General features: G+C 37.9%; 1 protein-coding gene across 4 annotated transcripts in view; it reads right to left on the minus strand.

Moving 5' to 3' along the window:
* LOC129771595 (probable serine/threonine-protein kinase DDB_G0267686) overlaps window positions 1-14,089 on the minus strand; it is a 170,070-nt gene that overhangs the window by 87,937 nt on the left and 68,044 nt on the right. For all 4 annotated transcript variants that reach the window (XM_055775397.1, XM_055775411.1, XM_055775420.1 and 1 more), the window contains exon 3: window positions 2,783-2,876. In XM_055775397.1, the coding sequence (XP_055631372.1) occupies window positions 2,783-2,876 (94 nt within the window). The remainder of the gene's footprint in view (window positions 1-2,782; window positions 2,877-14,089) is intronic.

Consider the following 14,089-nt stretch of genomic DNA (forward strand, 5'->3'; position numbering starts at 1 on the left):
AACATCTTTTTTGCAAGTGTATTCTTCTAGTGAATAGTCTCGTCAAGTATCAATTTATTATTTTAATATTAGGTTGGGGAAAAAGTTATCCATGATTTTCTAGATAGCTGGCTTTAGTGATCAATATCTCGCGTAAAAACGATCATTCAAGTTCAGGCTTGGCCTCGTTGTAAAGGTAACATTTCACACTAAAAAAAATTGTTTTGCTATTTTTTTGTTCGTTCCATTCAGTTGTGAGTTACAGGGTGTTAACAACGGAGGTCAACAAAGAGAAACTTCGGTACACTTCAGACTTTTTCTTTCAAAAAGGTGAAAATGCACGCCAGGCCGCTGAAATTGTGAATGGTGTTTATGGTGCCGATACTGCAACAGTAAAACACGTGTAATTTAATTTGTTTATCTCACTTCTTAACTAAAAAATACGTGCAATTTAATTTATTTATCTCACTTCTTAACTAGGCGAACCTAGCCGGAATATTCACCTGCCCCCTGGCTTCTGAATGCCAAAGAAAGACTTGACTATGCTGAATGTACGTATCTGCATGTATAAATATAAATTTTTTTAAATTTTTTTTTATTTTTGTTTGTGTAATACATTAAATTCAGATCTCTACTGTCAACAAATGAACCGTTTGAAGCTAGCGATCGACCAGAATCGGCCAACAGAAGAGGCGTTGTGTTCCATCAGGAATACGCAAGGCCACATCATTCTGGAAGCTTGATTGAGATGTTTTAATGCATTCACCATATAAAGGGTGTTCGGATCAAAAAGTGGTCAACTTAAATTCGCCGTATTTTTTCTAATCATTCATATAAAAAACCTGATCACCCCTCATTTTGTAGGTGTGTGTGTGTAGAATGATGCCTCTATTTGGATTTTGACATTAGATCTTAAGTTATCAAAATGGCGTCAAAGCAAGAGGAGCGACGAACCAATTTTTTTTGCACATGCGTCGTGAAAACCCAAACTACACGCACGCAGAAATAGTAAAATCGTTGCATGTGGCCAAATCAACCGTCACCAAAGTAATAAAAGTTTTCGGGGAACGTTTGTCGACAACTAGAAAGCCTGGATTTGGGGGAAATCGAAAGCCGGGAGCCGCAGTGACGAACAGAAGAGTGGCTAGCGCTTTCAAGCGCAACCCCAACCTCTTCTCCGTTCGAGATGTCGCAAATAAGTTGGGAATATCGTCCACAACCGTGCATGAAGCTAAAAACCGATCCGGACTATCGACTTATAAGAAGGTAGTGACTCCAAATCGCAACGATAAGCAAAACCTTACGACAAAAACAAGATCTTGGAAGATGTATACGACATTGTTGACAAAGTTTGATTGCGTGGTAATGGACCACGAAACCTACGTCAAGGCAGACTTCAGACAGCTTCCTGGACAAGAATATTATACAGCAACCGGAAGAGGAAAGCTGGCAGACATTTTCAAGCATATTAAACTATCAAAGTTTGCCAAGAAATATCTCGTTTGGCAAGCTATCTGTACCTGTGGCTTGAAAAGCGACATTTTCGTTGCAACCGGGACCGTCAACCAGGAAATTTACGTGAAACAGTGTCTTTTATACATAATGAACATCAAAAAGAAAGATACTTTGATTTTTTAATAAACAAATAATCGATTTACACGCAATTTAGTTTGACCACTTTTTGATCCGAACACCCTTTAGTCCGGACCTGGCACCAAGCTTTTATCACCTTTTTCTCGCATTGTAAAATTTCCAGAAAGATAAGAGTGATAGGAAACTGTGTTCAAGAGAAGATTGTTAAAATCTATTGCTAGAGTTTCTCGCCAATAATGAACAAGACTTCTGTCCTCCCCCTTTGATATAGACATTATGAAGCTAGCTTTAGAATGGCAAAAAAATACAACAAAGCGGTGCATATTAGACCCAAATCGGACAATATGAAGAATATTAAAAATAGTTTAAAATTTAACCAAAAAATAATAGATTACTTTTCCCCAACTTAATATGATCCTCAACTTATCTGGCTACATAAAAACCAAACAACAATTGTCCCATCAATTGTGATTGTGATTGTGGGTGATTCTTTCCGCCACCTCTGAATCTTTACTCCTTTCCTAAACAACTCATCAGCGTGCATTTTCTATTCATGGAAAAAAAAACTGCAAGTCTATTAACACCTAGCCGCTATAAGGAAAACGGAGAAAGAGAAAGCTGCTAGAGCAGCGCACACAGAGAGCGAGAAAGAGTCCGAAAGCAAAACAAACATTTCTTCTGAGTGGATAGAAGACGCAAAAATTTAGCATTTATAGATGTTATATACATGTACACTTTCCGTTATATGGAAACGGGATGGAGCGAAAGAGTTAACAACTTTAGGACGCAAAAACCCCTCACACATCGATGAAAACAGACAGAGGCAGCGCGGGGGGAGGATGGTATGGTTTGCGAAATTTGTTGTGTGCAAATTTCACTTTCGTCCATTCAACTGACGGAAACGCAAAGTCGCTGCTGCTGCGGTTGTGTTTGCTGAAAGTGAATTATGTAGTGCTTCTTCTTTTTGGAATGTCACATGTGCGTTCGAACTGTCAACGTTTTTGGGCCGGTGAAGGTTCGTCACCTCTGGTGGTGTCAAATCTTTTGTAATAATAAATAATGTTTCGTAATTCTCTAACCTACAGAAAAGAACTCATTCAGGATAAGGGGTACAGAAACAGTAATCAAGGGGTGAGCCACAATTAAATTGTGTTTGCATTCGATTCAAAATAAGGTTCCAAAATCATACAAAAGTAAATGCAATACTTACGCCCACGCATATTTCGATGCATTTCGCTTGCCGGTGAAAAGTGGCGATAGTTCTGCTCTTAGTCGTATGAGGGTTTTCACTTTGTCGGCTTCCCCTAAAATGTAAAGAGAAGATGATATTTTGGATTATTCATTTACTCGATGATGGTTTTTGCAATGAGAATAAAAAATGATTGAAAAATCGAGAATATCCAACCAAGTTGAGTTTGATATCTGAATATTTCGCATCAACGAGCAATATTGTCAGATTTTCGAATCCCTCATTCCTTCATTCCATCGATTCTCGTTTTTTGACAGCTGACCTACATTCGGCTCATGGTTAAGCCGCGAACAACATATTTATCTTGCTTGTGTTCTTTTTCTGTCCTCTCTAACACCACACAACAGCCAACCCAACAGATTCGGCCAAATGGTAGTTAAAGATCAACTTCATTGAAACTATCTTCACGCTCGCTGAGCAAGGGAAAGCTTTCCCTCTCTACGGCGAACGACAACAACACGATGACGGCTAAGATCAGCACACAAACGATCATATTATGCCCCCCGGAGTCAACGAAATAGGCAAGTGATAATACTAACAGCAATGCACCATGTCCCATTCAAACCCCTCTCCAGTTGATGACGACCGGTGAAACCCGTCCAACCATCTCTTTCTTTCTCAACACAAAAAAAATAACTTCAAACTATGGTCATGCAAGGTGAATCAAATTGAGTTTATTGACACTGAGTTACCCACACACGAGTGCACAACATAGTCACTACAACAACCCTCCGCGCTGGAGTATCCTAAGTATCCAGCTGAATGGTATGCTACAACCTTCCATCTACTGAGAAGGAGAAATCAGTGCCATGCAATATCGCGGCTGTCATCGCACTCTTCATAGGTGGTGGAAAAAAAACCCTACCCTCCTAAATCCTAATAGTATTCAATCGCACGCAAGAAAATCAAAACAAACTTAAATAACATAAATTCAATCATTTTCGGTTACCGTAAAATGAAACAATTGTTGTAACAAAACGAAAACGTGTGTGTAAACGCTCTTCTACGATCAAAACAAATCTAGAGGTTTGTTTGGTGGTGATACAGATATTTTTTTCAACAGAGCTAGATCCACTATGGAGGAAAAAATATATTGCGTTGTAGTTTTTGTCGATTTATTTTTTCGGGCGAGTGAAACCAATTTGTTACGTCACCCAATTCGTATGAGGGGCTCACAAACTCCGAGCTTGAATGGTGCAGTAGATGACCGTTTTGGGGAAATACCACACGAGAAAAACGAGTGAGACGGGCTGTCCTAGTTCTGAACGGAATGATGACGATTCAACGAACGCCATCGGTGTTACGCAACGAGCGATGACTAATTTGGTACGTTTCAATGCTCTTGTTGAGAGCTTGTGAGATATGTTTGAATGCTGAATCTAGAGGATTTTCATGAGGATGTGTCATTCATCTTGGCTGTTGGATCAAGTGCATCTTGTACGATTCAACGATCTCCCCTAGATAGACAGGGTGATTCATTTTAAGATATTAACTATGTGTTGTCCATTGTTTTTTTTTTCAAATCGTGGAGTCAACGTGAATTCTGCCATTTATCAGGAACATATTGTCAAAGGTATCATCGCAGCAAACATTAAATCGCATGAATAGCCATAATTGGAGGCGATATACGCACATTCAAGACACATTTAGATGATATATGGTGCATATAACTGACCTATACACGCAAAAGTGGAGGCCATATACGTATATGCCACATTTTACATGCATATAAAGCTGTATATAACGATATACGATTATTATTAAATGATATGCGATTTGACCCGACAATCTATATATATATATATATATATATGAAAATGGATTTCTGTCTGTCTGTCTGTCTGTCTGTCTGATTCTTATGGAGTCGGAAGCTACTCAAAAATTGCAGGGGTTTTTGGGGCCGGGGAAGATTTTTGTGATAGTTTGAGACCCCTCCCCCCTCTCTAAGGGGGGGCTGCCATACAAATGAAACTCAAATTTCTGCATTACTCGAGAATTAATCAAGCAAATGGAACCAAATTTTGCATGTGCATGTTTTAGGATGCAATAAATGTTTTTATTAGACCCTCCACCCCCCTCTCTAACGGGGAGCTTCCATACAAACGAAAGACAAATTTCTGCATAATTCGAAAACTAATCAAGCAAATGGAGCCAAATTTGTTATGCGAATGTTTTAGGGGACACGAAACGTTTCCATGGTGAATAGACATTCCTCCCCTCTCTTTGAGAGGGGCTGCCATACGAATGAAACTCAAATTTCTACATTACTCTAGAATGAATGAAGCAAATGAAGCCAAATTTGTCATGCGAATGTTTTAGTGGACACGAAACGTTTCCATGGTGAATAGACACTCCTCCCCTCTCTCTGAGGGGGGGCTGCCATACAAATGAAACACAAATTTCTGCATTACTCGAGAATTAATCAAGCAAATTGAACCAAATTTTGCATGTGGAGGTTTTAGGGTGCTATAACTGATTCTGTGGTTGTTTGATACTCCTCCCCCTTTCTTATGTGGGGCTGCCATGGCCATGTGAGGCCGTGGCAACTATATTGCCACCCACAATAAAAATTTTTCTTCGTCGTACTAGGAATATTTTTTTAATATTTTGCTTGAAAAAGTACGAAAATGAAAAAGTACGATATTAGTTTGGGAGCCGTTTTTTTGTAGAAAAAAATGTTTAAATTCATTGAAAATGCAACAAGTTGATAGATTTTTCACTGTGAACGTTCTATTTAGGATCTTCTGTGTAAGATCATGGAGTTTTTTCAATAAATGATGTATGGTGTGTTTGATGAAAAAATCAAACTTTCAATTTTTTCTTTATAAGTCTATACAAAATATTTTTTCCGCCGCACCAGAATGTTGTTTTAATTTTTGGCATTACTAATGGCGCAATAAAGTAAGCTTTCAAGGCATATGCAAACAGTGTTTTTGGGGTTAACGGGCAGTGGCAACTATATTGCCACCATTTTTTCTTATTGTTTTATGTTTTTTTTTTATCAAAGGTAAATATGTGTTCTCCCTCTTGTGAGGATTATGTTCTCTGAAGCTTGAGTCAATAGCTTGTCTGGTTTCCACGGCCTTACAAAGGATTAAGAGAGGTTCTGTAATGATTTGAAGTCAAAGAAACATGAAAGTGTGGCTTTCCATGTATCATAAACATTAAAATTTAACCTCCATAGAAGCATGGCAACCAAATGGCTCAGGCATATAACACTTCTTTTCAACAATCCGCCTAACGAGTCTTAAAACAATTATACATTCAAGGTTTTTCCAACAAATTTTCCTATTTTACTTTCTTTCGTAGGCTTTGTATAAAATATCCGACTTCCGCATTACATAACGCATGACGAGCATACTGCCCATGTTTGCATAGGAGACGTAATTACCAACACCATTAGTGTTGGGAAAATGCATTTTTGTTGTTTTTTGACCTACAAGCATAACCATGCAAATTTATAATGAAATAATCTGTCCAGTTGAAGTATATTATCGGCAGAAAGAAGGCCTAGGAGATTTGGCGGATTAAAACATATTTTTTTCCATTTGGAAAACGCTTGCGTCTATTTAAATTAAAGTTAAAATTTTTCGAAAAAAAGTTGAAAAAACTCAAAATTTAAAAAGAAACCTACAAAAAAATGGGTGGGTTATATCTATGATATAACCGCAAGGTTGACGTGGGACTATCTTAGCTTGGCAATCATTTGTTTGTATAAATTAAATTTTTGATTGAATGAAACAATTTCCCAATTCAATTAAATGTGAGTAAAACGATTGAACAAAGGCTATGTAAGGTCGATTCATGCATTGTGACAGATTATGTTCTTCGTTTTAAGTAAATTTAATGACAGTCCTTTTACATTTGGTAAGATGCCTAGGATAAAATATGTGAACGGAAAAATTATCAAACGATTATTTATTTTTCTTTTACCCCTGAAGTTTGCATCTGTCAAGTGTATGTACTTCTCGAACTGCGAATTTGCTTGATTTGATAAACTTTAGGCACTCAGTTTCGGACATGTACCTTAAACGCATATTGTTTAATCAATAGGTATTATCGCAGCAACTGGTTATCAACATTTTGCCTAATCATCAAATGGTGTGTTTAGAAATTCTGTGAGCTGAACATATGAAGGCATATCCTTCAATGCAATCTTGAATAACCGAGCAAAAACGTTGTACCCGTATCCGTACCCGCTATGCAAAACAAAAATGCGGGTGCAGAAATACCCCTGGGTTACATGAATCAACAACTTCAACTTCTATAGAACAAAAATACCTCCGACCTGCATGAATTTGCAATGCCAATTTCCCCAGGCACATTAGTTTTGGAATCTCTGTTAGGGAACACATTTCGGTGGGAACAAAAGCTCGCCCTACTTTCATGTATTTTCAATGGCGATTTCCACAAGTCTGCTTGGTTTTGATGGTCGTGTTGGGGAAACCGTAAATCGGGTCAATCAAAACGAGGCAGTTAGGGCGTTTAGATAACGCTCAACATTTCACAGTTATTCAATTATTTATCTAATGAACATAACATTCTATTAATTGCGATAGATGCGTATAAATATTCCCTATAAATTGATGCAAACATCTCTCCGATACAGTAAGAAATGTTCTAGTTATAAGCATTCGAAATCTTGCATTTTTTCCTGCATGTTCTGTGTTTAGGTTTTCATTTTACACCCCGTATATTCCGGTTAGACGTAGTCCCACGTCAAAAATCTATCAGACCTACAACATTTTAGTCAAAGAGTGGAATGTAGGAAATTATTAAAAATTATCAAAGAATTTTTTGGAAAAAAATTTCATTGTAAAAAAAATATGTTAAAAATTAAAATTCATTTTTCTCGAAAACATAAGCTTTTAAAATTCTGAAAAAATAGATATAAATTTCCATACATCGGAGGATGGACACATTTACATGGAAAAAGATTTTCGAACAATAACTTTTTCATGTTTTTCTTTGAAAAAATGCTATTAATGTTCTGTTAGTTACATTTTCATGTATACATTATCACAATTTGCATGATCTGCTAACTTTTCTCTATTTAGAAACATGCCAAGAACATGTCAAACGTTAGAATTTACACACGAAAATGTTACGAGCAAAACATTATTTTTTTCAGGAGTCTTCATACAAAAATGGCCTATATTCCAAAAACTATAAAAGATAGAAAGTTGATTCCTTCGATAAAAGTTTATGTTTTAACAAGATCTAAAACTTTGTCGAATACACTATATCGCAATCGTGACTTTAAACAAAATTGGGATTAGTTGTATTTTTTTCAAAGAAAATATGAAAAAGTTGTTGTTTGAAAAACTTTTTCCCTGTAAAAGTGCCCATCTTTCGATGTATGGACGACTTGTTTGAAGTTGTAATGGTTATTCAAATATATATTTTTGGGAATTTTAGAAAAATACGTTTTTGAGAAAAATGAATTCTAATTTTCGAAAAAACTTTTTTATCAGTGAAATTTTTTCCAAAAACTTTTTGGTAATTTATTGTAAAAATTTAAACAATTTCCTACATTTCATCCTTAGACAAGAATTTTGAGGGTATCATAGTTTTTATGTTACAAATTTTTGTAAAAAATCAAGATAAAAAATTTGGCGTTTTCCAAAAAGTAGCCTAATTCTGTTTTCGAATATTTCAAGTATGCAAAGATGCTTAAATGACCCATGTCTTTACACCCACAACGTTTCACTGCTATCTGAGATGGTGCTGCCAACTCCTAAGATGAGTTGGCATGAAATTCGTCAAAGGCAATCTGCAATGCTGGTAATTTTAGCACCATGATTTACCGAAATCACGATCAATCGTATAAAGATGGTGGAGTGACTTACACCAACGGTATGAGTAAATGCTGAGTATGTGGAATAATTCGATGTCGAACTCGAGCAGTTATAGTGCTAAGAACTTATATTATTTTAATTCTACTACTGATCTGATTTTTTCATTATCTACTCGAAGATTCAAATGCAGGAATTAAGGTAATTATAACATTAAAAAACACAATTGCTTCTCTTTGTTCATCGCAGTGCAGTGTACAAAAAATAGTAATTATATGAGTAGCGTTTCAATGGTTTCTTATATTCATCTATTAGGAAACACTGAGTAATAAAACACTATAGTGACAGGCATGTTTGTACTCTACAAAGAATGTGATGCAAATGTAGATTTAGCGTATAGCACATGATATTGATAATTGTTGATTTCCGAACGATGGATGAAAGCTGTATGGAACTACGTCTGTTATGCGGACAAACGGTGATTTTTCGGAAGCGTTTTTTTCAAAATTGCTCAAATGTTTTCGAGCAGTTTGTTTGCATGTCGAACAAATGCATTACATTGCCCAGAATGCATAACGGCGAAAAAGTCGATTTTGTTAATTTTGTCGTTTACGTCTCCTATACAAACATGGACAGCATAGTAAACATCTGGATATTTTACCATCACATATGTTTTGCTCAAGTCCAGGTAATAAAAAAATTTAAGTTAGACTATAAGGGTGGAATTAAACGGCACAGCACATTTAGCCATAACAGCTGGTTGTGTAAAAATATCAGTGGGATGCCGGTTTTCACGATCATATCTACAATGCTCTTTTTGAGCATTTCAGCAGTCATGCTAACCTTGGTTGACCAACACACAAGTAAACGGTTCGGACGTGAATAAGAAATCAATGAGATCATGAAATAAAAATTTGTTCAATGAGCTAAATATTCTGTGTTTGTTGGGTCATATAACTCGAAGTCGGAGTTGGTAAAATTATTCCGACGCCGACTCCGACTCCTAATGCAATGAAATTCCTTCTGACTCCGACTCCGACTCCATAGCCCTGGTACATCTGAAATCGTGCCTAAATATCCGAAGTATCCTGAACAAGGAACAGGAACGTTGATATCGCTGTGAAAGAGAATTTAGATATTAGCCAAAGCTAACATCTGGAATTTTTTAGATGCCCAGATGAGACTGTTGTCCCCGTGTATTCGATGAATTCGGATTCGACATAACAATTGTCAAAGCAATCAATTTACCGAAACAAGCTCAAGCACTCAGATCTACCACGAGGAAATATTCTACAACTAAACCCGCATCATCTGAGTCATTTCTCTCTAGCCTCTGCTTCCAAATTAGCGTCAGTCTTTCACAACAGTCAAACAGTCAGTTCAAATGGAACTCGACAGGTAGTAGTAGAGCGAGGGAAGGATACTCCCTCCTCCCGTCTACTATTCAGACTTCGAAGCATTTCGATGAAAGTAAAAATTTGCATACGAGACACCCGTCCCCCGTGTGTTGTTTGTTAAAGTTTAATGTGGCTAAGCCGAATAGAAGCCATAGTATGGTTCGTGACATTATTCGCCTCTTTTCATTTCGTTTGTATTGAGGGGCGCACAACTCTCCAAAATTCAGCTCCAAAACACCTGCTAGATGTCTCGCACTTTTACATTCGAGAACGCAGCAGCGCATGGAGGCGGAATGAGAGTTTTCGATAGTGGAAAGTGGGTCAACTGACGGATGGCCTCTGGAATGAATGGCATTGTATTGGTCCGGAAATAGGTCACGCGGGTGAAAGAACGGTTTCCCTTTTGTTGTCGCTGAAGATGACTGAGAAGATCGCGTGGACATGTTCTGTCTTGGCGCATTGTTACACTGAAAACGACTCAAACGATGCGTTCAGAAAATTTAAGCATCAAAAGCGGGGATCACTTTGAGCGAAAGTGAAAATTATTAGGCTGGTTTCCTCTTTTTGTCTCGCGCCATTCCAAACCATTGTACCTGCACAGCATTCTTCAGCGGTAGCAGAAGCCAATAAATCCGCGTCACGAGGCACATTTCTGCAATTTCATATCTCATACCAATAACGAAGAAACTATGGAAGCCATTAAACCTACTACTTTTGTTGCACTTCTCTACAGCGATTGAGCAGAAGATATAATCTTGGAATCTATACAAACCGATTCGCTGAGCCCAAGTTTAGTTTCATATTTTTATTACACTCACACATGCCAAAGAGTAACACACAAAGCTGCTGTAATAATTCACGATGATCATCGAACTCTTGGTGAAAGTCTTTCTGCGGCCGGTCGTTGGTAGGCAAGGCATTTCGAAACGAAACAAACCCTGCTGTCGATACCCAACACCAGACCCTTCTCGTCGCACCGAGGTGACTTCTCGAGTAGTGCTTTGTCGAACTCCGGCTTTGCGGCTCGAAATTCCTTGTGTTCAACACGAGAAGCACTGACTGTGCGCCGTGGTAAGGCAAAAAAGAGGCATACAGCATAGCATAGCATAGAATCGAAGGAAAACTGTAGAAAAACTCGCCGCAGCACTTTCGTATCTCGTGCCCAAAAGCGATTCGAACCATGGCAAGCTGTGCCATGCCAAGCCGAGTGAAATGTAAGAAAATCTTTTGCATTGCCACGCAGCAAGCGATGAACCTTACTCACGGCCTATTGCGCATTGGTTGATTGGTAGGTTGGTTGGTTGGTTAGTAGTCTTGAACTTGAACCTGGTAGAGCGTTCGTTATTTGCGCAGTGGCGAAGGGAACACGGAGTTTGTTTGCTTAGAAATGCCCAACCGGAGGGATAGGGACATAATTCATTTTTGATCGTATTATTAACACGTTGACTGCCACGTCAGACACCGAGTTTTCGCTCAGGATGCGTCAGTCACCGATGACTGACAGTACACTCTGTCCAACTCCTATAAGACCAGGTGATGATCTTGCTGCTTTGTGTCGGCTCTCTAGATTTGAATCCTGCTGAAAATCTTAGGGGAATCCTTGTACACAAAATCAACACTGAGGAAAAACGGTGCACCACGATTGAAGAGCTCAAGGTCGCAATTTCGGAAACATGGAAAAATATCGAGAAATTCGCTCAGCAACATTTGGTAAATAGTGTTGCAACACGAATTTTACAGGTTATTAGCCAAAATGGCAAGGTTGCCTATTATTGACATGAAAATCAGCCGATCGTTTTGAATTTTCCATTTCAATTTCAATTTCAATTCATACTTTTGAATTTTGAAATGGTGTTATAGAAACTGGACAGCTGAAAATCTGAAAGCTGAAAAACAATAAATAAACAAACAACTCTTTGGACCGAAATTGACGTTCAATATGCTTTATTCTAAGCATTCAACAATGTATGAATATATCATGTTGAAATTCTAACTGTTTGTGTTGCAACGAAATAGAATCAGGGTTAAACATCAATTTTCATCGTTTATGTAAGTTATTATCATTTTGTTACTTTGAAGTGCATTGTAGTTAGTCATATTGTTATTTGTTTTGTGAACTAGTGTTTAGTGTTAAGATAGAATAAGCTGTTTTTTGTTAGGATTAAGATTGTGTCATTTGGACTATTTTATTCTGTTGACGCAAAAATAAGCAGGTTTTATGCCCATTTTAGAAAAAAAGCTTATAGCAAACTAAAATGGGCTTTTCCCTGCTCCAAAAATAAACAAATAAACAAATAGAATCAGGGTTGTCTTATAGAAGTTGGACAGAGTGTATAACATATTATAATAAAGGTATCTAATATAGCATATAAACTTATAAGCATTCCCTTTCGAACAAAGATAACGGGTATTTCAATAGGAACGCTACGAAAGTAGTCCGATAGGGACAGCAAACGACGGCATATTTTTTCCCGCTCGTTTGACTTTTCTTTTCAGTAAAGTTTGCGATCCAACAACGAGTCGAGATTATTAAAATTTACTACCGAAATTCGGAGTCAATGACCTCAACTTTGAAGCGTTACGTCCAATTTGTGGTCTTCATAGTCGTCCTGCCAGATCAACAATTGAGCGTCTAGTGGAAAAATTTGAATCCACAGGCACAGTACAAAATGTTCCCGTGCCAGTGAGACAAAGAAGTGCCCGTAGTGTCGAGAATATTGCTGCCGCTAGCGCACCAATTAAGGATGACCCAAATCAGTCTCTCACACGTCGTTCTCAAGAGTTGGGTATCTCTGTGACGTCATTGTGGCGAATTTTGCGGAAAAATCTTGGCCTACATCCTTAACAGATCAAATTGACGCAAGAACTGAAGCCGCTTGACCACCAGAAGCGTCGCATGGTCGTGAATTGGACTGAGCAACAACTTGAAAATGATCCGGATTTTCATCGAAAACTCATCTTCAGCGATGAGGCTCATTTCTGGCTGAATGGCTTCGTCAATAAGCAAAATATGCGTTATTGGTCAGGCAGCAATCCACACGTACTCCATGAGGCACTTCATTGCATTCCGAAAAAAATTACGGTTTGGTGCGATTTATGGTCCGGCGGCGTCGTTGGGCCGTACTTCTTCCGCGATGATCAGGACCGGCACGTTACTGTGAATGGGAATCGCTACCGCTCAATGATAACCGAATATTTTTGGCCCGAATTGGATGATATGGACTTGGACAAAATGTGGTTTCGACAGAACGGCGCCACTAACCACACAGCGAATTTACCAATCGATTTATTGAAAACGAAGTATGATGATATCTCACGAAATGACGAAATGTTTTGACGCCGTTAGATTTTTTCCTGTAGCCCCACAGGTCAAGTCTATAGTCTATGCCAACAAGCCACTGACGACTGATGAACTTCGTTCGAATATCGAACGTGATATTGTAGCAGTATAGGCCGATTTATGCTTGAAAACCGTCGAAAAATGGGTTTCAGCGTCTGGTCTTCTGCAAGCGAGACCGTGGTGGCCATGCAAAAGAAATAGAGTTCCATACATAATGGCATCAATTGTACTTTCACATGAATAAAGAATTTCATTAATATCCTAAACCGTTTTTATTTTATTTAACAAAACATTTTGCAGCGGTTTTATTGAAAAACCCGAAGGTATCGATACTACGATAAGAAATGATGGCCCTAATATGTTTAAAAATTTCCATTGAGCCGCTATAAAACCGCGGCACTCAACGTGTTAAACAATTTGATGTTTTTATTGTTTTTGGCGAAATATGGCAAAAACTATGGACATATCATGTTTGATAAACTCATCCACTCGTCTCTTGTATCGTATTATTATTATTATTGTGTTTCATATTGAAGTAATCCAACATTAAGAAGCTTAAGAAGCATTTGAATCCTTATTAGAAAAAACAGTGTCAAAAACGAATGCTAGTGTTATCCGTGTAAATGCTTCGCGCAGAGCGTGTTGACATGATTTTTCGTTGTTCGTAATGCGTCGAAAAAAAATTCTATATTTCGCGTAAATGAAACCGACCAAATACGAATATTCATTGCTGATA

The sequence above is a fragment of the Toxorhynchites rutilus genome, chromosome 1, assembly GCF_029784135.1.
Source record: "Toxorhynchites rutilus septentrionalis strain SRP chromosome 1, ASM2978413v1, whole genome shotgun sequence".
Classification (NCBI taxonomy): domain Eukaryota; kingdom Metazoa; phylum Arthropoda; class Insecta; order Diptera; family Culicidae; genus Toxorhynchites; species Toxorhynchites rutilus.